This window comes from Python bivittatus, unplaced genomic scaffold (assembly GCF_059951505.1).
Source record: "Python bivittatus isolate LINGU-HERP-01145 unplaced genomic scaffold, Pbiv_v1 ctg000080_np1212, whole genome shotgun sequence".
In the NCBI taxonomy this organism is placed as follows: Eukaryota; Metazoa; Chordata; class Lepidosauria; order Squamata; family Pythonidae; genus Python; species Python bivittatus.
Window position 1 is genome coordinate 62,676,286 of NW_028277035.1, and position 25,460 is coordinate 62,701,745.

Sequence of the window (25,460 nt, forward strand, 5' to 3'; positions counted from 1 at the left end):
TCTAGAATAACATGAAATATTAGTCCCTTCCAAGTTATTGCTCTAGTGCCTTTCAGTATAAAAAAGCCAGAGCAGAATAAAGTACTGTCAGCCACACGCACATGTGAAAGTAGTGAACATAAATAGAATCCTAGAGGTCAGATATTTTAGAGATCATCTAATCCAACCCCCTGCTCAGTGCAGGATCTGCTTGAGCAACTCTGAAAGATGAGCATCCAGCCTGTTTTAAGATCTCCAGGGAAGGAGAACTTATCATGCCATGTGGCACCCTGTTCCACTGGCTGACAGTTCACATAACCAGGAATTTCTTCCAGACATCTATCCTGAAACAGCTTCCTTTTGGCTTTAGCCCCAATCCCCTGCACCAAGCAATGGAAGATAAGTCTACTCCCTACTTCTGTGTGACCATTTTTCAGATACTTGAAGCTTGTTCTAATACCTCCCCTCAATCTCTACTGGAACTAAACATACCCAGATTCTTTAACTGTTCCTTGTAGGCTTGCTTTCCTGACTCTTCACCATCCTGGTAGCCTTCCTCTGAACTTGTTCCACTTGTCCTTTTTAAGAAGGACTGGACACAGTACTCCAAGTGGGGTGTGACCAGGGCAAAGTAGAGTGGAACACTTACTTCCTGTGATTTGGACTTTATGCTCCTGTTAATGCACCCCAAGACAGCAAATTCCTTTTTAGCAGCTGCATCACACTGCTGGCTCACGTGTAACTTGTTGTCATTAAGGATATCCAAATTCCTTTCAAATGCACCACTGTCAAGCCAGGTCTCCCCCACCATGTTAAGATATTACAATCATGATGATAAAGCATTCAAACAGCCAAAAGATTGTTGCTGCATTTGCCACAGATTATCCCTACATTACCAAACTTTCAATACCAAAGTTTATTTTCATAAAGCTGTCTAATTTTGTTGTATGCATATGTAAAATACAATTATTCAGTTCAACTACAGTATAAGATGATACCCCTCAATAAAACTCAGGTTAGAACTATGCAGATGTAGCAAACCCATGAAAGATATCTTGGTTCCCAAGCACTCTCATTAATTGTACCACTGAGTTTACACATCACATTAAATCATAATGTGGCTTGTTTGGTACAGTATTGACTTTGGATATTCTAGAACCAAACTCATATGGTTTATTCAGTAAGCCATGATCAAAACACCACAGCATAGCATGACTGTCTCACAATGCAAGAAATATATTATCTGATAGTTGGGAAGAAAGAACTGACATTCCCCCCACTCATCTCCAATATACAGTACCAAGAAAATGGCAGATTTGATATTTTTTAAAAAGTATAAATGTTCTGCTCCTTTTATGCAAGACTTCCAGAACATATCACATGCATAATAAACATTTTAACAGCAATCTCCTATAAAAAATAACACTCAGCCCTACATTTAAAAACAAAGCTGAAAAGCTGACAGTTGACCTGTGTATATTGAAAGATCTTGTCCTGGCTCTGGAAAGACAGTCAGGTTACTGCCAGCAAAATTTTACCTGGAGAATTCATCTACAGTAAGAGACCCTTCCCCAGTCTCATCTTGAGAACTCAAGCTAAAGAAAGGTGCAAGTAATATTAGGCTGTCCAGAACTTGCTTAAGGTTTTAAGGCAAAAATACCACCTTGGATTTTTCCTAGATTCAGACTGATGGCGAAAACAGCTGTTTCAGGACTGATGCGAATGCACAATATTCCAAGCATATACTTGGAAAAAGTTATTTTTGCCTACCTCATAGATGGCACATATCCTCACCAATCCCACAATGTTGTCCTTCAACCACTACTAATGCAAAGTAAATTTACAAAAGCTGTTTCCTCACCACCCTCTGAAAAACTGTTTTCATTTTTTCCCCTCACTTTCAAGACTGATGAAACCCACATTCCAGTGAGTTAATCCTGTGCTAGTGGGTGGGTGTTTTCTCACTGGAGAGACTGCCGGCCACACTTTATGCCTTGTACATCTAGTTGGCATTTCATTTAGCTCAGCTTACTAACATGCTGTCATGAACTATGCTATAGGGTAAAAGCTCTCAAACGCAATTTTGCTGATACACTGCTCTCCAAAAGTTTGCTGAGATACACCACTTCTCAGGGTGATGATGCACAGCTTTTCTGTTTGGGAACAAGAGACACATGCTAACCGTTGCTTTGCTTTGCTTTCTGTGAAGAGAGGGTTAAGGGATATTTGTTAATTCACAAAGCACAGGAAGCAGTTGGCCAACTTGACAGAGTAAGGAGCACTAGTCTGCTAGCACTCTCTTAGATGGCAAATGCTAACTAAGATTGAGCAATGATTGAAGATGTTCTCTGCAAACTCCAGACTCACAAATTTGAAGACAACATGCAAAAAAAAAAAAGAGATCTGCAGACAATTAAGACAATGCAAAATCACAAGTTTGTATTAAATTGCATTACGAATGAATGGTAAATGGAAATGCTTATGGTGCGACAGATCTCATTGTGCAATTCTAGAGATCCTTATGCTATCCTGCCCCTTATGTCAGTCATTTGCTTCTAGAAAAGTACTGTTCTGAACGCAAGTTGAAAGCAAATATGAGAATTATTGCTTCCATGCTACCAGCCAATTCACATTAGCAGGGATTTCTAGCAACCTATTCAAATGGTGGCCACACTGAAGCAATGATAGAAACTCTACTGTCACCCAGAAGGTTCTTTACAGATGAGGAAAATTATCCAGGTTTACAGAGGGACTAGACATTGGAGTGTTATTCATACGTATAACCTCGGAGAGATTACTTACAATATTTACAACGAAAAACATTTTCTTTTTAAAAAGTAACAGAAGGCAGATAGGAAAATGCTGCGAATGCTGAAAGACCTTAATTTTCCTTAAATTCCTGTGTAAGTTACCAAACAGTATGCGTGTCTCAAGACCAAAGCACTCACAAAGGGGTACTGTCCCATTTGTCTCGGACATTGATTTCAACATCTCTCTGTTCAAGAAGGTATCTGAAAGACAGACAGACAATGTTGATAACTAAGAATCTATTCCAGCCTGCTTTAGTCACAGCTCCAGTGTTGCTTTTTGTATTAAAAAAGTGTTCCATAAACAGTGCCCCCTCAAAGCCTCATCCCAAATAAGCGAGTCCACCAAAAATATTTTTTGCATATTACACTAATTCTTCTGCCTTCCATTTCATCTGCCTACTATAGATCTCATCCAACTTTTTAATGTATGGGGAAATCATATAACTTCAGAAGTTCTTTAAGATTATCTATCAAAGCTATTATTGATATGGGCACAAATATTGTCCATTTATATTAGAAGCATGAGAAAATTTCCTGGTGATATTAACATCTTTGGTTATGATCTTTCTTGGCTGCTATATATATTTATTTTTTGTACTGTTTGTACTTGGTTTTAATTGATTTTATGATTGTTTGCCACCCAGAGTTACTTGTTTGAGATGGGTGGCCACAGAAATTGAATAAATAAAATAAAATAAAATAAAATAAAATAAAATAAAAGCATGCAGCAAAAGTTGTATTGGTTTCCATTTTGTTTTCAGGTGCAATTCAAGGTGCTAGTTATCACCTTTGTAACCCTCATGGCTTGGAGCCTTGTTATCTCTAAGAGTGCTTACTCCAAATAGAATCTGCCTGCTCAAGGCACACCTGCAGAAACACATGCTCAGAGTTCCCATTCCCCAGGAATTAAGGTGGGAGGAACTTGAGACAAACATTTTCTACAGAGACTCCCCTATTAAGGCATTTCCTAATACCAGATACAAGATTGGCTCCTTCACACCTAGCATTTAGGAAATTGGCTCTTTCAGAGAGCATTTGGACTGGGAAATGAGGAATGCGTGAGCCAGAGACAAAAGGATATAATACTATTCATGATTTTTAAGATACCATTCTACTGATATAAAAATATTATTGTACAGATTTATATTATTGTTATATTGTTTTGCTTAGGGTTTAGATCTGTACTGACTGAAGCAGCATAAAAGCCTGTGAAATAAATAAATAAATAATTTAAAAAATGCATCTTTATTTTTGGTTTTTGGAAAAATCCTTTAAAAAGAGAAAAAAATGTATTATACCAATAGAAGAGAATATCTGTAGCTCAGGGTTGAACTGTAGATTCCTTGGGGTTCTCCAAGCTTGGTTGTTTTCTTGCAGACATTTCATTACCCGATTAGGTAACATCTTCAGTGCTAGAAGGGAGTGGGGTTTGCTATCTGTTTATATACAGTAGCTTGCCCTGTCAGTGTTGGGGGGGGGTGTTATTTTTTTCTTGGTAGTTCCTAGATTAGGCTATTGTTTACTGCTTGTTTGTTTGTCTGGTGTTAATCCTGGTGTTAATCCCTGCTCATCTGGGTGTTGATGCTGGCAAGAAGGTGTTCTAGTCTTTTTGTTTCCTTTTTATTGTCTCTTTTGAATGGTGTGTAAATGTTGCTTATCTATACGTGCCTGTTGATGTTTGTCTGAATACCAAGGAATACCAGGAATTCCCTCACATTTTTTGATTTAGCTTGGTCTAAGATGCTGACAGATTCTCAGTTGAAACTATGGTTGAGTCTGTCCAAGTGTTGTGAGATTAAGGAGTTTTCATTGTGTCTTCTGACTGCTAGTTGATGTTCATGGATATGCTCTGCTAGTCTTCTGCCTGTCTGTCCTACATAGTGGCTGTTACAATCCTTACACTGCATGTTGTAGAAGACTTTTTTTTCTTCTTGGGCTATGAGGTCATCTGGTTTACTTCAGATGTTTCGGAGGGCTTTAGTTGGTTTGGATGCTACAGTGATGCCATGTGGTTGTAAAAGTCTGTTGGTTGTTTCTGAGATGCTTCTGATGTACAGCAGTGTTATCCTTTTCATAACTTGTGTTGGTTGTGCTATAGTGGGTTGAGCGGTCAAGCACTTTTTGATAAAGTTGTGTGGGTATCCATTTTGTTGGAAGATGTTATACAGGTGATCTGTTTCCTTTTTCTGCTGTTCTGGGTTGCTGCAGTGTGTTTGCGCTTGTCTGAATAATGTTCTTACACAGCTCCTCTTGTGGGATGTTGGGTTGTTACTTTGGTAATGGAGCATTTGGTTAGTGTGGGTTGTTTTTTGATAGACTTGTGTTTCTAATTTGCCCTTTATATAAACAGGGAGCAAACCCCACACTAGCACTGATGATGTTACCTAGTCAGGTAATGAAACGTCTGCAAGAAAACAACCAAGCTCAGAGAGCACCAAGGACTCTACAAATGTATTATAATCAGACTGTTGAATTAGGATTCTGATTGTTTTAATTTACCCTTCAGAAAGGGAAAGATCAAGAAAACCCTAAACTTTTTGAAAAAAATGGCAACATTTAACGTACTAAATCGGATTATTCTCTGTGCAATATTGTCTATTACTATTGCCTTTGGGTGTTTTGGCTTTTATACCTCAGATTTTTAAAAAATGTTTTTACTTATTCTAGCAATATTGGAATTAATTGACTGTGCCTGTTTGTAATACTATGTATTTCATAGCATTTAAATCTGATTAAATCTGTTATAATCAGTATTAAATTAACTGACACTGCTTATTATGAAATAAATTTTTAGACTTCGATGACTATAAACCAGCTGATAAATTATTCTTATAGTGCTGACTTATACATACCCATAATTTTATAAACTGCTAACAATTATTAGCTTGTATTTGTGATTATGTTCTGTTATGAAGCAACAGCACTGCTTTCTTGTTACAGGCTGCACTGAACACATCTACTGGAAAAGCAGCAGACAGATTGAAGTTATCAAACAATAAATAATATGTAATTTTAGGATAAGACTATATGTTTATAAATTGCTCCAAAGCTCACCTCACATATACCTCTCTTTTCTTAATGATCTAGCTCTTAGGATATCTAAAGTTGTCAGCTGTTTTAGGGATGAAGCTGAGCTGATAACCAGAAAGAGGAAAACACTTTCTTTTTAGAAAGATTGTAAGAACCAGGGGCTCCGCTAGGTGGCAGCATCTAGCATATCTTGACTGATGTAAAAACAGAGCAAAACAAAACCCTAAATTAGGTTCCTCCTAGTTAGTAATTGGATGGTAAACCACCAGGGATAGACCAAGAAATCAAACAAACATCCCAGAAGGCAATGGCAAACCACTTCCATGTCATTGCCCAAAAAAATGGCACTGACATATCCATCAAGTCACCAGGAAGTGAACTTAATCAAGGGGGACTTTACATTAAGAACACTGGACTTCCCACTACTGACATGAAACAACTTCGACAAGAGACATACTAATACCAAACAGCAGTTGCTTTGGGAGATAAGTAAATGTGGGCAGGCCAAATGGTAGGCTCATCATAACAAAGTTAAAACAGCATTGCTTCTCCTATCATCTTTGGGCCCCAGACATTTAATATATGCACATTTGTCTTATTATCTAACACAAGATTCTTACAAATACTTGAAATGATCAGATGTGCAGAGTATGTGTTTACACTTTGCTACTGTTGGAAGAGAGAGAAAATGGAAAAAGGAGTGATGACTGTTAATGAAAATTACCTAGTGACTTCTAACAAACCAAGTTAAGTGTGACCCAGGCATTCTTCCACTGAATATTTTAATATATGTAGTGTGATAAGAAACTTTAGTCACCATGAAAAATGGTGTTAATGCCTCTATTAAACACCTAACTACTGTTATACTGAATGTTACAAAGAGGCACATGTTCCACATATATAGCCCATTTCCAGCTCCCTCCCGAATGCCTGTTCTCTACCTAGAATACTAAAATACAGTTTTCATTCTACATTTCCATCAACGTAGGCAACTTTTCCCTTGCATGCCACAGAACAAATGGTTGCATTTCCTATTACCCCTAGAATGATGGTAAAATAAGTAATTAATAATTAGAAGCACTTTCTGTTACATGCCTGGAACACCCTCGTCCACATTCTCTCTTCATACTTTGGAAGAAAAGTCTGAAAATGGGTCTAGTTTTCTTGCAAGAACCACTTCGAAAAGTCCTCCCCATTAAACAGGCACGCAACGATTCTCAGCAACGGGAAGGGCGGCAAGCTTTTCATTCCACCCCGTACCGCAACACCCAACCTGCCGCGGGGGCTCAGCCAGCCCCAAACTCCCGCCTCGGCCGGCCGGCCCGCCCGCAGCACCCCTTAAGCCCCGGCCCAGGCCTCACCGCACGCGACATACGTCGCCCTTCTTGCAGCTGGTGAAGAGGTCGCTGGTGTCCATGGCCCGGCGAAAAGCGCCGCATTGGCCCGGCCTGGAGGGAGCGAAGGCTGCTTCGGGGAGGGGGCCGAGGAGGCCGCCCGAGCGGGACGGATGTAAACACGACGGCAGGGGCTGAGCCTGCCAAGGCCGGCCCCGCGCTCTCCTCCCGGGACGCGGCTGCACGTAGGCCCGCCCCTCTCGCCGGGTTTGCAGGACGCTGGACCTCGCGGCGGGAAGTGCTGCGCCTCGCCCGCCCCGTTGAAAGGCGAGCCGGACGCCAGTCCTCAAGGCCCCGCCGGCGCTCAGGACGGTCCCACCCAGGCGGCGGCGGCGGCGACTCGCCCTCTTTGGACGCAACTCGCGCCGGAGGAGCGCGCACCGGCCTGGTACCCCGCAGTCTGCGCGCCTCGGGATGCGCAAGTCACACCCTGGGATTCACGTGTCGCCGCTCCGCGACCTTCGCCCGAAAGAGGCGGTGCTGCTCTTTTAAGGCTGTAGGAGACGACGGGCCGGGAAGCCTTTCCCTCTAATCCGGAAGCTGGCCCTATTTAAAGGGAGCGGGCGCTGCAGAAGCGACCGAAGTGGGAGGCTGTGCTGGAGGCTTGATTTTAAAAAGGACATAAACTTAAAACGCTTATGAAGGCAGCCAACCCTTGAAAGGAGGAGCCGCTAAGGAAAAGGCTGCAGAATGGAGAGAGAATTTGCGTATGAATTCAACGCTGGGAACCAGCATTTTGTACTTACCGTGCCCCTGAAATTCCCAGTCCAAGAAAACGTTAGTCACTTGCCTCGGCGCCTAATGCTTCTTCATAATCTGCCGTGCTTCGTGGAAAATGGCTTAAAAGAAGCTCTGACTAGATTCATAGAGGAGCGGTCTGTACAAGATTTTGATAGAGAAGCAGAAGCGGCCCTGGAAGCTGTAAAATCTGGTAAAGTGGATTTACACCAGCTGGCGAGTGCTTGGGCCCAAGCATACGCTGAGGCAACTTCAGAACATGCCAGACCAGAAGACCCCAGCTGGGATGAAGATTTTGCAGATGTTTATCATGATCTCATCCATTCTCCTGCCTCTGAAACTCTGCTAAACCTGGAGCATAACTATTTTGTTAGCATCTCCGAATTAATAAGCGAGAGGGACGTGGAGCTGAAAAAACTGCGAGAAAGGCAAAGGGCGGAAATGGATAAGGTGATGCAAGAACTGGGGAAATCATTAACGGATCGAGACGTAAACATGTTGGCAGCTCAGCACTTTGAATCCCAGCAGCTACTGGAGAACAAGTGGAACAATGAATTGAAACAAACCACAGCGATCCAAAAACAGGAGTACCAGGAATGGGTGGTGAAACTTCACCAGGACCTGAGAAATCCCAACAGCACTATTGGGGATGAGATCAAAGTTACTCCCAATCAGTGGAGAGAATCTGAAGAAGGAACCGGAAGACTCTTTGAGGACCAGAGGCAATTGGAAGAAAGTTTCACTATCCATTTGGGAGCACAGCTGAAAACGATGCATAATCTGCGACTGCTGAGGGCAGATATGCTAGATTTCTGCAGGCATAAGCGCAGTCACCGCAGCGGAGTCAAACTCCATCGGCTTCAAACTGCACTGTCGCTTTATTCAACGTCGCTTTGTGGTCTAGTCTTGCTTGTGGATAATCGCATCAGTTCATACAGTGGGATCAAAAGAGATTTTGCAACTGTTTGTCAGGAGTGCACAGATTTCCATTTTCCTGGAGTTCAGGAGCAGCTTGAAGTTGTTCAGCAAGTTGTACTTTATGCTCGAGCACAGCGAAGTAGCAAGTCCAAAAGACTAAACGAAGCAGGAAACAGAAACAGCGGCAATGAAGATAAATCTAAGAATGGTGAGCAGAATCAATCAAATATTTTTCCAGGGGAGTTTTACATCACCCGACATTCAAATCTCTCTGAAATTCATGTGACTTTTCATCTGTGTGTGGACGACAATGTGAGGTCAGGTAATATTACAGCCCGGGATCCTGCAATCATGGGCCTCCGAAATATCCTTAAAGTGTGTTGCACCCATGACATCACTACAGTTAGCATTCCTCTTCTGCTGATACATGATATGTCTGAAGAAATGACAATATCTTGGTGTCTGAAAAGAGCAGAGCTTGTATTTAAGTGTGTCAAAGGGTTTATGATGGAAATGGCTTCCTGGGATGGTGGGATTTCTCGAACTGTTCAATTCTTGGTACCACAGAGTATTTCTGAAGAAATGTTTTACCAACTGAGTAACATGTTGCCACAGATTTTCCGTGTGTCATCTACACTCACTCTGACGTCCAAACACTGAACTCCCTCCAATGCTCTACAAAGGATTAATAAGATGATGACACTGGATTCATTTTAATACCTGAAACACTTCAATATCTTGAACATGATTGTGGAAATTCCTAACAGAAGCACCTGCAGTATTAAAACAAAAAACAAAAAACTGTACTTCCATGCCTTCACAAAGGAAAATGGGTAATGGGTTATTTTTCTTTTTTTGCCAGTTTGGCTTCAAGCCCTCCCACTGTATTTAATGCTGTTCTTAGGTTCTTCCAACCCTTAGATAACAAGAACTGTAGTGGTAAAGTGGGAAGCTAAAATATCTGTGAAGCACTGGATATTAGCCAAGTTGTAATTTGGAAATATAATTGTCAAAGGAAAAAGCTCTTGCTTTTTTTTTTTTCTCCCTAGATATGGATGTATCAACATAGACGTTTCCTTACACATTTTGTTTTGAGTGTGACACTGTTATATATTTTATTCTTCAGGACTCTAACTCCTGCTACCATCAAATACTTGGCTGGATTTTTGCAGCCCAGATATAGTAGTTCTATTTTAGATGACATTCTGTTTTGGTTTTGAGCTCATAAAAGAGATAAACATGGAGAATTCATGTCCATTGCAGTAAATTAAGAACTTCAACTTTTTAAACAAATAAGAGCAGGAGAGCAATTCAGGTCCTTCCAACTTCATTGTGGGATTCATGCATTGTACCTAGCCATGTAGCAGTTTGGTTTTGGCTTAATGTGTTGTGTGATCCCAGACATTATAGTTTGTAAATCATGGCTTATGATTTAGAATGTGTAGAAAAATAGGATTTGCGCTGCAAATACACAGGGTATTGTTTCTATATTGTAGATAGTGGAGATAATATCAGAACAACGCCATCTTACTTATCTTTCTACCAATAAGCAAGAACATTTTCCTTTAAGTAGGATAGGCTTCTGCTGCTGATTTGGTAGAACAAGGTGCTATTTGGTAATGGTACTTTTGGAGAAAGATGGGATGGAAGCTGAAGAAATAAATACATTACTAAAAGAAGTGTAACCATAATTTGATCTCAAATTAATGAAATTGACCAGGCGTGCCTCTGTTTCATCTAGATTAAGAAATGAGTTTGTAACCCACAATTAATACTAATTTCAATTTGGTTTTAGGTTGGTATTTTTTTTAAAAAAATCATTAATTAAAAATATAGTGGAGTATATACAAAAGCAAAATACATATAACCTTATTTAATTAGATTATCTAGGAACATGGATTGGATAATAGACAATTATTATGACTTTGTTGTGCATAATTAATAAGTATAAACTAAGTGAAATAAAATCATACAGCCATTTTTGGTGGTCAGTTTTCCATTATGGAAATTTTCTAGCATATTTGTCACCATATGAAAATATTCCAATTCTTTCCTATTTTCCAGGGTTTTGCTACTACTTGTGTTTTAAAGTATTGCTTGGATTATCAAAACAAACAAAAACAAAACCTTAATGAGGCCAACTTAGGACCTAATGTGATGGCCAGAATTGTGGCTTGTCTATTTGTCAGCCTTACCAGGTAGACCAGACAGGAAGCACGACCAGACAAACTAATTACTTTATTGTAAAGCTACATTAACAGAATCTTGCAAATCTGAATGTACAGTTCTCCTGACTTCACCGTTACAGCCTGAGAATTTAGGGAGGGTCCCTTCTGAGCCTCTTGCTCTACCACTATGCAGCTGTGGGCTATGCTGCCTCTTATCTGACTGTTCCCTAGACAGCATCTCTTCCCCCCCATCTCCCAAGGTTTTTCCACACTATTTTTACACTATTCAATAAAACTGAAATCCAAAAAGACTTTATCGAACCAGCACATGTGATAAAATGAACCCATTTCTTTATATTTCCTCCAATAACTGTGGCTTATATTAGAATTCATCATGTTGAGTTTCTTTAGTTTTAAATATCTATAAATTGCTTTTGTTGAGTGTTCCCTAATTTTGACCAAAATGGATTTTAATGGTTTTCTCTATCAGAAGATAACCATGAAGTCAAGGTAAAGGGTTTTTAAATATCTGATTCTAATATCGCCTTTAACCAATTCAAAAAGTTTATCTTCTAACAGAATGTTGTAAATTTTTGAAATCCTTCCTTTCTCCCTATTGGGTGATGAATTTAACTTAATTTTAAATTTAGTCATGGCTGTGGCTGTATAGGTTCTAATTGCTAGAACTGCAGTGAAATGCAGCATATGTATTTGAAAACCATGAATGAGCTAAAATTCTTAACATTATTTGCAATTGTTTGCCCATTTTAAAAATGTTCCTATCATTTCAAAACTTCCTGTCAAAATTCTTTTAAATAATAAAGTCCCTTAATTTCCCAAACCTGATACTGTTCAATTTTATTTTCATCATAAAAGTTTTATAAAATATAAAAGTATAAAGGGGTGATGGATGTGGAGTTAAATTAGGGACCCATATTTTCCAGCTTTTTGAACCTATTCAGAAGAAATGGATTTTGAATGTTTCAGTTTTTTATGCATAACTTTGGCAAGAGGAAGTGCCCTAATTTTTGCTAGTGTTACTTATACGTTCCATCTTTAATTAAAGTACCAGTTCTTCTGACTTTATCAAGCTAAAAATATTAGCAATATGATTAGTATCATAGGATATAATATTTGGAATTCCAAGGCCGCCTTCATTGATGTTTTTATAAAGAATTTTTAAAAAATTATTCTTGCTTTTTTGCTACTATGTTTAGTTTACTAATCACTTTTTACCATTTGTAGAGATTTTTTTCAGAAATATATGTAGGAATTATTTGAAAGAGGATAAGAAGTAAGGAAATAGCGACATTGTTACTGCTGCTTTGTGTGTGCGCTTTTGAATCAGTCTTGACTCCTGGCATCAAGTTCCTGCAGGTATCTTGGCAAGATTTTCAGAAGTGGGTTGCCCTTGCCTTCTTCCTGGGGCTGAGAGAAAGTCATCCAGCTGGCTATAATACCTAACGCAAGACTAGAACTCAGTCAGTTTTCCTGTTTCTAGCCTGGTTGTCTTTAACTACCACACCAACCTGGTTCTCCCTACTATTTTAGCAAGCCATTGTAATTTTAATTTTGACCACTGTTTCATTTTCCTGAGTAACTAACCAATTGTTTCATGGTCATTGGAAATAATTTGTTCAAATGTTTAGGAAAATAAACCTAGATATTTGAAAGAGTGTTTACAGATTTTAATTCCTGATGATTTGCTCAATATATTCTGTATTGTTGTAGGAGTATTGATATGTAGAAATTCTGAGTTAGAAATGTTAATGCATAAACTTGCTAATTTATCAAAATTTGTAAGTGTTTAGAAAATGCCTTAAGGGAGTTTGATACAATTAGGGCAATATCATTAACAAAAATATTTATAGCATGTGCCATTAGTTTCTAATCCCTGTATTTCCAAACATGCTCTATTTCCTTTGCTAAGGGCTCTGATGGAATAGCAAATAATAGTGGAACAAACATCCTTGTTTAGTACCTTTTTTTAATCAAAAATGTTGATAACTTTTTGATAAAGGTTGGTCTTTACCATCAAACCATTTAAGGCGCTCGCTTTGCTTGAAGACAGTATCACAATTGAAAAGAACATAAGAAAAGCTGAATTTAGATAGTTTGCTTTGTTTTCCAACAACTTCTCAAACTGTGCCATCAATTATGATTTAGCAAACTATAGCTTAAATAAAAAGAAAAGTAAATGGTGGCTTAGTGTCATGTGTGAACCCAATCTGCAGTACTTGAATCCCAAAAGTAACCCCTATGTTATCCTCAGGTTACTTTTTTCTGTGATTCCATAAGGGGAAAAAGAGAGTATACTAACTAAAGTTTCTCTCTTCTTCCTACTGATATACTGATGTCACCAGCACATCCATTTTACTAAATCAGCAGATTAATTTTGTGTCAAGCTAAGACATGATCTGATTGGTTGGTTTTGGCTAAGTAAGTTGTATGAGCGTAGATACTATAGTACGTAAAACATGTTTATGAGATATATGAACCATATTGTGTTTCTCCAGCAATGATTATTACTAATGTATGTTAATCTAGCCCTGTGTCTTAAGTAACAAAAATGATAGAACAAATTATGGTTTAGAATGCTGTACAATCCCAATTTATGAATGTTGAAATGTATATCATAGAATTAACTGCTATTTGGAGCTGAGCTCACAGTTAACTGAATGGGTTCCTTCAAATTATAATTCACTTAAAATTTATATTGTAGGACATATGTATATCTTAGCCATTTGTCATGTATATTAGGAAAAATCTTTGCTTGAGTTTTGTTACTATTGAAAATTTGCTAATATTCTTGTAACAGTATCAGATGTTTTTATGAAAAGTCATGAAGTATAATTTAAAATGTTTTATCGGAAATAACCATTTGGAGAAGCAAAAATAGTGGTATTAAAAAAAAGACTCAAAAGACAATTTTGTAAAAAGTCTTGGGAAGTCATGAAAATAGGAAGGGAGAGAACTTTAAATTAGAACATTGAAGAAAAGAATGGGGGTAGAAAAGTGAACAGAGTAGAATGTCCAGAATACATTTGGCATTACTTCTTTGGAGAAAACTTAAATAAAAATCCATCACTTTGACTTGGGTAAGTTATTCTTTGTACAGTGAATCCTCTGGAAAATGGTAAAATTGTACAGCTGTACATTTATATTTTAGAAATGTTTTTGTAGCATACAATAGTATTTAATTTCTTCAGGAAATTGTCTAAACAAGAAAAATATAAATTACATAGGAAAAAAGGAATTTAAAATATATAAAACTTGTGCTTAAAACTGGTAAGACTTCCATTCTCTCTGATAACTTGCAGCCTTCTCTTCTTGGCTTTTACAAAGGGGTAGTCATAATGATGGTTTCCTCCTAAAGAAAAATTGGTGTTTGAGATTTAATGTTAAATGTATACTAAGTGACAGCAATCCGTTGATAGTAAAATGACTTGCTTAATTCTGTAATGATCCATGCATTAGTAAAAAAATAAAGACAGTGATCTAAATTGTTGTTATTGTTATTACTTAGATATAATTACTATGCACTGAAGAATGCCATAGGCAGAATTCACATACAGTCAGGTCCAGAAATATTGGGACATCGACACAATTCTAACATCTTTGGCTCTATACACCACCACAATGGATTTGGAATGAAACAAACACAATGTGCGTTAACTGCAGACTGTCAGCTTTAATTTGAGGCTATGTACATCCAACTCAGGTGAATGGTGTAGGAATTACAACAGTTTGCATATGTGCCTCCCACTTGGTAAGGGACCAAAAGTAATGGGACAGAATAATAATCATACATCAAACTTTCCCTTTTTAATACTTGGTTGCAAATCCATTGCAGTCAATCACAGCCTGAAGTCTGGAACGCATAGACATCACCAGACGCTGGGTTTCATCCCTGGTGATGCTCTGCCAGGCCTCTACTGCAACTGTCTTCAGTTCCTGCTTGTTCTTGGGGCATTTTCTCTTCAGTTTTGTCTTCAGCAAGTGAAATGCATGCTCAATGGGATTCAGGTCAGGTGACTGACTTGGCCATTGCATAACATTCCACTTCTGTCCCTTCAAAAACTCTTTGGTTGCTTTTGCAGTATGCTTTGGGTCATTGTCCATCTGTACTGTGAAGCGCCGTCCAATGAGAGCTGCAGCATTTGGCTGAATGTGAGCAGATATTGCCCGAAACACTGCAGAATTCATCCTGCTGCTTTTGTCAGCAGTCACATCATCAATAAATACAAGAGAACCAGTTCCATTGGCAGCCATACATGCCCACGCCATAACACTACCATCACCATGCTTCACTGATGAGGTGGTATGCTTAGGATCATGAGCAGTTCCTTTCCTTCTCCATACTCTTCTCTTCCCATCACTCTGGTACAAGTTGATCTTGGTCTCATCTGTCCATAGGATGTTGTTCCAGAACTGTGAAGGCTTTTTTAGATGTCGTTTTGCAAACTCTAATCTGGCCTTCCTGTTTTTGAGGCTCACCAATGGTTTACATCTTGTGGTGAACCCTCTGTATTCACTCTGGTGAAGTCTTCTTTTGATTGTTGACTTGGACACACATACACCTACCTCCTGGAGAGTGTTCTTGATCTGGCCAACTGTTGTGAAGGGTGTTTTCTTCACCAGGGAACGAATTCTTCGGTCATCCACCACAGTTGTTTTCCGTTGTCTCCCGGGTCTTTTGGTGTTGCTGAGCTCACCGGTGCGTTCCTTCTTTTGAGAATGTTCCAAACAGTTGTTTTGGCCACGCCTAATGTTCTTGCTATCTCTCTGATGGGTTTGTTTTGTTTCTTCAGCCTAATGATGGCTTGCTTCACTGATAGTGACAGCTCTTTGGATCTCATCTTGAGAGTTGACAGCAACCGATTCCACATGCAAATAGCACACTTGAAATGAACTCTGGGCCTTTTATCTGCACATTGTAATTGGGGTACTGAGGGGATATCATACACCTGGCCATGGAACAGCTGAGAAGCCAATTGTCCCATTACTTTTGGTCCCTTACCAAGTGGGAGGCACATATGCAAACTGTTGTAATTCCTACACCGTTCACCTGAGTTGGATGTACATACCCTCAAATTAAAGCTGACAGTCTGCAGTTAACGCACATTGTGTTTGTTTCATTCCAAATCCATTGTGGTGGTGTATAGAGCCAAAGATGTTAGAATTGTGTCGATGTCCCAATATTTCTGGACCTGACTGTATAATGCTACTTCATAATGTTGCTGGGTATAGTGGTTGGGTATAGGATTGTGTGAACTGTTGAGATTTGCAGATCTGTATAAACTAAGCACATAATGGCTTAGTATAATGTATGAATCAGACAATTATGGTTTATAAACAAACATTACTTTGGGCTAATTTTTGACCTAGCCCCTTAGTCTGCGGAAGGGTCATGATTTGTTTCCCATGGTTCTTACATTGGCTGAGATCATGCAACATGTTAAGTCTCAATGTGGTTTATTCAGTAAATCAGATTAAATAAAAATGGCTTAATCCAGCTATATTTCTTGTTGAACAAAACACAGTTGTTTAGTTTACATGCCATGGGACACTTATAAACCACCATAGCTGGATTCAAATCCAGCCCAAAAAGCAACATTATGGCTTTGCCTATGGTGTAGATGAAATCTGTACATTCAAGCTATCTGTTAAGCTAGCAGAGATTGCATTCATAGACTGTGCAAAACTACGGTAACAAGCAAAGCATGTCATCAAGATCTGGACCACGGGTCAAACTTTGGTTGACAATAGATTTTTTCATACCGATTATGTGACTTTTCTCATCCAAACCCAGATGAAGGTTATTCTGAAGTTAATCTTCCCTTCCAATCTATGAACAGAGGGAGAATCAGCTAGCTGCCTCTTTTCCCTTTTTCTTTCAGTCTCTCATGGGCACTTGAAATAATGCCCCATACTGGTGCCTACAGCCTCCATCTCACTAGAGTAGAAAAATAATGCTTAAATTGGGATTATTTTTTATTGAGTCAGGCCACTGCAGTTTTTACAGTGAAATGTCAATTTTCTGGTCCTCAGTAAAATGGATTTGGTGTATAATGGATCAAATTCTGTTGTAATTTATGTCATTTGAATGATGAGGTACTGATGACCACCCTGGTTATATCATAAGGAACTATCATGGATAATTGCAACTTTTTCCTCTCTCATTGCCAATAGACTTGCACTAAGAGACACTATACAAGCATTGTAATTATTAGAGATGCTGCAAGATTAAGCTGAAAACTGAATATCTATCTGTGTGAAAATGGGAGCTATTAACTATTTCCCTATCTGGTTAAATGCTGGCACTTCAACTCAAAACCTGGATTTGATACTTATAAACAAAGATACACTAAAATCGGAAGTGACAGAAGTCGAATGGTTGATTCCCCAGTCAAAAGGTTTCCATAGAGGTGAAGAAAAAGCCCTCAACTCTAGCATTTTTTCCTACTGGCCATTCTGACCAGGACTATTCAACTTCCCTAGCATCTTAACCAGCTAGGGAAGTCACTCATAGTTCCTGTTTTTAGATAGATGAGAAAGATGATGGATGGATGGATGGATGGATGGATGGATGGATGGATGGATGATAGATAGATAGATAGATAGATAGATAGATAGATAGATAGATAGATAGATAGATAGATAGATAGATAGATAGATAGATAGATAGATAGATGTATTCAATTTTCAGTTTAATCTTGCAGCATCCTAATAATTACAATGCTTGTATAATGTCTCTTAATACAATCTATCGGCAATGAGAGAGGAAAAAAACTTGCAAATATCCCATCACAAATTCTGTGACACTTTCTATTGCAGTATCTTTATTCCCATCCTTTTTTCTTTCTGCAAGACATTGCAGTGGAGCTAGTTTAGATTCCTACTGTGGCTTTGGAAGTTCTGTACTTTCTCTTCTAGAACAGCAAGTTCAATATTATTCTACAGCAGCAAGAGACTGAGCCCAAAAGTTAAAAAATTAGATACCGAATTCCAGTTTTAGATCCTTGTTCAACTATAAAGTTGACAAGAAAGGTTTCTGCGAATTTCTTTCAGTTTAGCCTATTTTATACAATTGCTATATATCAAGAATGCCCACGTTACGGATGATCCATAGTTAAGAACAAAGCCTATTGTAGCAAAATTCGAGTTAAATACACAATGATTCGAGTTAAATACAAGATAGTTTGAGTTAATTACACAATACTACTTCTACAGTATAATACAATGATACTGTTCCGGCTTACATACAAATTCAACTTAAGACAGATCTTGGAAATGGAACTTGTTCTTAAACTGGGGATTACCTGTTCATTTTCAGAGGACAGAATATAAATTAATAAATATATCCAGGTTTTTAAAAATTGGAATCTATTTTCACGGTGTCCTGCCACGTTCCAGCACCAAATCTCACTGTAACACACATGTAGATGTATACATTATATAGTTAATATATTTGTTTGTTCAAACAGCCCCATTTCTGAATTTATTAATAGCACAGATGACAGGGGAAGAATGGACACAGGAATTGTGTGTTGATCAGAAACTTTATTTCAAAAAATGCCACTGATAACTAGGAAATATATACTGGCAAATGGAATGACAAATAAAAACCATGATATTTTGCAGAAGGTAAAATTTACATTGAGAAAATAATTCTGCCTTTAGGCAGGCTACAGAAACTTTTCAAATGAAGACCAATAATGAGAAGCTGCTTAGGAAAATAAGACTTAAGGATAAGAAGTGATCGTGCATATATCCCCAATGTTTTGATGAGTACATTCCTCATTAAATTCAATTCACCTTACTGTCAAGTGGATTTAGGATTGCAGCCTCAGTGTTTAAAAGTTAGAATAATCCAAATCAAATTATTCCAATCCATACATTCCTTGCCCATGAAAGGATTTTTTTTCCCCAGTTCTTGGCCATTGAGCTATTATACTAGTGAAGATTCAGCCCACTGTTTTAAAATCACTGCAGTGATCTAGGGAACTGCCCCCAATCAAATATAGGATATATTTGGTATATATCCAAATACAGGATATAACAATGGGTAAGAATATATTCTTTCCCATCAATAGTACTTAAGAGAGAACAAACTATTAGATGAGATTGATTTATTTTAATCAGAAATTCATGAAAATCATTATCCATTACTGACCCAGCTAAGCAACTTTTGTGTGCTTTATTCCCCTAAATTAAAGAAATTCAGCCCTTTTCAGGCTAAAGGCGATTCTTAATCTTTGAAGTATGATTACAGCAAAAACTAAAGCTGAACCAGTGATGGTATAATTGGTCTTATTTATTTGATAATTTCCCCCTTTCATCTTAAAAATTAGAAAGGATTGTGTTCTGTGTGAAGAAATTCTGTGCAAACCATTACATCTAGATCACTACTAACAACAGCTAACATATTATGTTCATGGCTGAGTTCACATCTTATGCTTAGACACAGCAGGATTGGTTCTGGTTTTGCTGTAGCACTATTGCGAACACCGCCACTGAGTTTTGTAAACTGTACAAAATTGTACAAATTAGTGTTATATGTGGCCCAGGCCAGTGAGGCTTGTTCAACAGGCTCAGAATTGTTCAAGCTCAGCATGATTGTGAATTTTGGGATTCACTGGGATCCTTGATCCTCTGAAAAGAAGTAACTAAAGGAAGAAATAAAGGAAAAACAATTTCTGTACATAATGAGTAATGTTGGGAGCTTATCCTAATGAGCTGTTTTCCACCAGGGAAGGTCATTATTTGTGTAAGAGCATTTTCGTAGTGGAATTATCAATTTGGAAAAACTGGTCCTTGGTTTGTATGGAATTCCCTATGCATAATATTATGTATTCATGAGCACTATCTTATGGACCAACTCAGGTTTCTATAAAGCAGTGCAGTTACCAGATTTTAAATTGTTATTAAAGTTAAATATGTAGTTTATACTTTTAATCATGCACTATGCTGATGAATCTACTCTGATAGTGAAAATGCAAGTGATCTGGATGGTTTAATAATGAAAGTGGAGGAGTACAGTGAAAAAAATGGGGCTATGATTAAAATCAGCCAAACTCATGACAACAGGTACAGCAGCCATTCTTAGAACGGACAGTGGAGATATTGAAGTGGTGGATAATTTCTGCCTTTTAGAATCGACTGTTGACAGTAAAGGAACCAGCAGGCAAGAAATACACTGTAGACTAGCACTTGGCACAGTAGCGATGAAACCTTGGAAAAGATACTCAGATGCCAAGAGGTTTCTACACTTACAAAGATCAGAATCATGCTGGCAATGGTGTTCCCTGTGACACTCTATGGAGCTGAAAGTTGGACTTTGAAGAAGCAGGATCAAAAGAGCATTGAAACTTTGGTTTTGGAGAAGACTCCTGAGAATGCTATGGATAGCCAAAAACAAACAAACGGATCATAGAACAAATCAATATAGAAGTCTCACTCGAGACAAACATAACCAGGCTGAAATTATTATATTTTGGACACATTATATGAAAACCCAGCTCCTTTGAGAAGTCTATCTATATACTACTAAAACTCTCAGTGTTTGTCTGCAACCTTCAATTGGGTGAAACGGTGCATTATAAGCAACAATTTTTGAATCAATGTACCTCAGATAGGCTAATTTAAAGAATGCATCCAAAATCTGGGATCCATTATTAACCGTGGGATTGAAATTTGGCAAAGTGGTGGCCAATTCAGTGCCACTGTGCCTTCCGACTACACTTCCCAGAAACCGTAGGTTGCATGGTGCAAGGGAAGATGGGAGGGGTGTATTCCCATCCTCTTTCCCGCCTCCCTCTGGCCCCTGCACCCAATTGGGTGATGGCAAGGCCTAATGGGCAAGTGGCGATTGGTTGCTTTGGAACCGGGGCCAAAATTTGAAATCTCTTAACAGCAGGTGGTGGTGAGTGAGGGAGTGACTCAGATGCTTGCTAGTGAGGTAGGGCTGGCTCGGGAGTGCCAGTGGTTGATGGATGAGCCCTTTTCCTCCCTGGAGGGGCCCTTGGGGACATGCTGGGATGGGGAGCGGGGGTGCAGTTTTCCTTGCAGTCTGCGGCTCCCTTTGTTCCCCCTCCCCCCAGCAAGTGGCAGGCAGTTCCATGGGTCAGCTGAGGAGAAAGAGTGATTTCTGACACTCCCTGCCAGCTTCCCACAAGCAAAGTCAGTGGGGAAGCTGGCAGGAAGTTGGAAGTCGCTCCCTCTCCCACTGTTTTTTTGCCCACCCGTGGTCATTCTGTTTCTCTGTTTAGGTAAGGAAATGTCTCTGAAAGGGTTACCCAATGGGTCACAGGTTGTCTCCTAGAAAACAAAGATGGAAAGAAAGTGAGAAAGAGGATGACCAGCAATAAGGATTCACTTACAACACCAATGAAAGACTTAAAGGGCCAGGTTGGGAACTGATCATGTCCTGGAGAAGGTGGTCGGTCACTAAGAGTCAATACTGACTTGAGGGCACGTAATCAATCGGTTTTGATCAAGCAAGGATTCACAACCTTAAGAAAGTGACCAGACAAGTAAAAGGTATGTTTTGATGTAAATAAACATACTTTTGCTTCTCATTAATTGAATTTGGCCTTATTTATTTTCAGCAGTTTTCCTAACTGCTAAATATAGTTTAACTTGCAACCTCAGCTACCTTGCAACCTCACTCAATTTGCAGTGAAAAAGGGGGCAACAGCTTTTGTCTGTAACTTTCCAGTTTAAAATCTAAGACTGTAGTTTCATGTAATTCCTAGCATTAGTTGGCATTATGCCCGAATCTATGATAGCTTATAAAGTCCCTCATCGTTTGCGAGGGAGTTAAAATGAATGTATTACATCCTGTTAGAAATACATTTGCAAACTAGTTTATACTAACTTCCTTGTTTTTCTTATTTTGATCTTCATTAATAAATCATTTCAACTCACTCCACTTCAAGGCAAGCACTGTTAGTGAACATCAGACTGGTATTTTAAAAGCTGATTTTAGAGTAGACAGAACTGGTTGGGATTATACTGCATTCTCAGCTCTAAATCATGATGTATAAACCAGAAAGCTTTACATAATATGTAAAGGATCCCCCAAATTTGGGAAGATAGTGGAAACATGAAATTCTGAGAACAGAGTCATAGAATTGGAAGGGACTACAAGTAGTCCTCATTTAGCAACTGCCTTGGACACTGACTGTTTGCAATTACGACAGTGATGAAAAGGTAACTTTGTAACCAACCTTCACCAGTCTGTAAAGCAAAGGAAAGCTGAAGTAAGATCGTAAGCAGTCAGTTTCATTTAGTGACCACTTTGCTTAACAACCAAGTTGCCCATCCCAACTGTGGTTGCTAAATGAGGACTACCTGTATTTAAGCCATCAAATCCACCCCCCTGTGAATAAGCTTGTAAAATGGCTACCGAAGTGGCTTATCCATTTGCACAGTGGCAGCCATATGAGGGCATAACTAATTGCAAAGCACCAATTTATCATAATGTTGTCATTTTCTCTATCTCTTACAGAAAACTCCCTAGTATCTGTTCTTACCTCCCCCCCCCCCGAGGTAGGCATATTTTCAGAGAAAGCAATGGGTTGTAACTACCCCTAATTTTAATTTTCTAAGAAAGCTTTTGGGGCTCTGGTGGGTCCCAAAGGTATTCTTGGAAATGAGGATGATGCTGGAGAGGAATACTTTCCTTTGCAGTTGGCCAGTTTTCCATTACTGTAATTAAAAGAATGAGATAACAACTTGGTTGAGAGCTCACAGGCAGCATGGGAGATGTTCGCAGGCATTGCATTTGTGATCCCAGCACTAAATCAAACCAGTGTGGCTTAGTGTGATACATGAACCCATGTATGTATAAGGCCACAATTTTCAAGAATTCAAGGATCTAAGTTGCCATACAGGTCCAAGGAAAAAGACATTTTTCATAATCTCTGAAATCTTGCTCTTCTATATCTGTGACAAAAAATCATGTGCCATCTTGGAACATCTTCTGCAAAGGATTTATTAGTTATCAACAAATTACCAACACAATAGGTCTACATAAATTATCTTATGATAATGTATAGTATTCCATTCAATCAAGAAATGATAGCAATAGGTCTTCTAGACTCTTAAGAATTCTTATCATCATGCTTGCATACCCTATCAATAAAAGAAAGTATAATTAAAAAGTATTTCTGTAATTACTCAGAATTATTCTTTCTTCTTTTTAAAAATAAAACTAGTGATGCAGTCCAAAATTGCAGTTGTATTGTATACAGGAGTCAAGGCAATTTTTAAAATCTATTTGTTCAAGGATCAAAGATGTACTCGACATTGCCAACAAACCTAATTCTAGACATTTATGCAAAAACTTCTGCTTTTGGATGGGGGGGGAATAAACTTACCCTTTAATTCCTTTATAACAGTACCAGATTGCTTTTCCATGTTATTTTCATCAGTAAAAATACTTCTGTCCATCAGAAGCATTTGCATTTACACTATTGTTGGACACTAATTTCCAGGAACCTCTTGGTGATGTGTTCTAGGACGCTTGTAGACAAGGCTTTCTTCATGGTATTTCTTGAGTGTTCAAGTTATGTTTTCTTTGTTTATTTAATCTTTATCCTAGTTGTCCTGCAAGTGAGTACTCTTTCATTTGTAGCCCTCTCATGGCTCATAGCTATTACAATCTTCTTCTTTTTTTTAATCAGAAAATATCTGTTAATATGAAAAAGATGGAATAATCCCATAGTTATTTTCATTGATGGAACTAGCAATTATCCATCAAGATGCATTACTAGTGCTTAGATTGTAACAGTTGACTGGCAATGAACTCTAAAAGATTACACCTTTTTTTTTAAGAGAAGTCTTCTTGCAGCATTAATATACAAATCTTCCTTTGTCTTTTGCTTTATTATTTTCCTCTGTAAATGATTGTTAACTTGTTAAACACAGCATATTTTAAATGGTTGTCAGTTAATCCCAAGTACGGAAATAATTATATTTGTGGATGGGTATGGAACTGGGAGAGGACAAAGCTCCTTGAATTTTTCTGGGTCTGTTCTTCTTAGCCACCAGAGGTCAGTGTGGTTCAACATAAGTTGCCAAGATGGCCACAAATGTAAGTTGCTGAAGAGGACCATATCCCGCTTATTCTTGCCCATTATTTTTGCCATTTTAGTCGGTTTCAATAAAGGCATTATCCAACTGAAGTGCTTTTTCTCCATGGACCAACATAGTTATGACTGCATTTCTATGACTGCCTCCTATGCTTATAACAGTTTAGAGACCTTGAGTGCTCTCGGACAGGAATATATTGTGCAATTCTGCAATTTACTCCTTAACAGGTTTTTTCTGTGGTAAACAAAAAGATGGGAGAAGCAATGGAAAACAAGGAAACATAACAATTAAAAGGTGACGGTGCCTGGATTCTCTATAAAATTCTGTAAATGAGGGAAGGTGATGGCTTAATAAAAACCATGTCTAGATTGGAAGAATTCTTTGTCTTAAATCTTATGGTTAATGGTCACTTTTAAAAAATTATGCAATATAATAGATATCCAATCATTTTTAAAATTTTAATTAAAACTATTAAAAGCCAAAATAGGAATACAAGAAACAGTCTAGCATTTGATCATATCCATGTTGTTTTCAAGGCATCATGTTATATTGATAAATTGTCATAATGTGTAGTTTTTGCTTTTAAAAATGTTGATTGTAGACATTTGCAAATTCATTGATCTTCCTTCTTACAGAAAGAAATTATAAGCATAAAATTTATCAGCTAGTATAATTATTGAGAAATCAAGACAGGATATTTGGTTATGAAGCAGGTTCTTGCAAATAAGTCTTCAGTTCACTTCCCTCCCTCCCTCCCTCCCTTCCCCATGAACAAATCTCACCAGGCCCAATTTTGTATTGTTGGCCGAAAGTTCTCAATAAAGGAACAGTACATTAAATTGCTACATCAAATTTTTAGCTGTTGTAATAAAATGTCTTAACTCACCAAGCTCTCTGTATAGAATGGCCTGATAGGGAAAAGACTGAGACTGGGCAAAGACTGAGACTAGAGACTGGGAAAAATTATGGGGGCTCAGAATCAGACAATGGCTAAGGTCACACAACATGATAAAGCCTAAACCCTATTAATGAGCTCATATAACATGCTATGACCAAACAAATACATTCTATTATGGCTAAACATGAAGACCTTGTTCATATACTCTAGCTAGGTTTCCACAACACAGTGAACCACAGACTCCCCAATCTTATTTAGTCCATTGTGTATGAACCCAGCCACTGAATATGTTGGCTGGGGAAAATTCCCTGGACAACATAAAAACCCACCACGGGGAACAATTCAAAGCAAATTGCACCTGACAGACATCTTATGAAAGCATGTAGACAATATAAGAAACTGCAAGAATGTATGATGATGCTAGCCT

The 25,460-nt window shown here is 38.3% G+C and overlaps 2 protein-coding genes across 5 annotated transcripts in view; one reads left to right on the forward strand and one right to left on the reverse strand.

Annotated features, from left to right (window-relative positions):
• Positions 1-7,609, reverse strand: part of ABTB1 (ankyrin repeat and BTB domain containing 1) — a 44,477-nt gene extending 36,868 nt beyond the window's left edge. For 2 of the 4 annotated variants that reach the window (XM_007437120.3, XM_007437117.3), the window contains exons 1-2: positions 7,181-7,609; positions 2,928-2,990 (exon numbers count right to left, since the gene is read on the reverse strand). In XM_007437120.3, coding sequence (XP_007437182.1) covers positions 2,928-2,990; positions 7,181-7,236 — 119 coding nt within the window. In that variant the 5' untranslated portion in view covers positions 7,237-7,609. The remainder of the gene's footprint in view (positions 1-2,927; positions 2,991-7,180) is intronic. The other 2 variants (XM_025172472.2, XM_088134255.1) reach the window with 2 other exon arrangements.
• A 47-nt stretch (positions 7,610-7,656) lies between these two features.
• Positions 7,657-14,528, forward strand: FERRY3 (FERRY endosomal RAB5 effector complex subunit 3). Its single transcript, XM_007437121.3, has one exon. It carries the CDS (start codon positions 7,904-7,906, stop codon positions 9,527-9,529), a length of 1,626 nt encoding a protein of 541 aa, XP_007437183.1. The 5' UTR covers positions 7,657-7,903; the 3' UTR covers positions 9,530-14,528.
• The last annotated feature ends 10,932 nt before the right edge of the window (positions 14,529-25,460 follow it).

Bases quoted from the DNA above. Each gene is read 5' to 3' on its own strand.
- FERRY3 (XM_007437121.3), top strand. From the start codon at position 7,904: ATGGAGAGAGAATTTGCGTATGAATTCAACGCTGGGAACCAGCATTTT.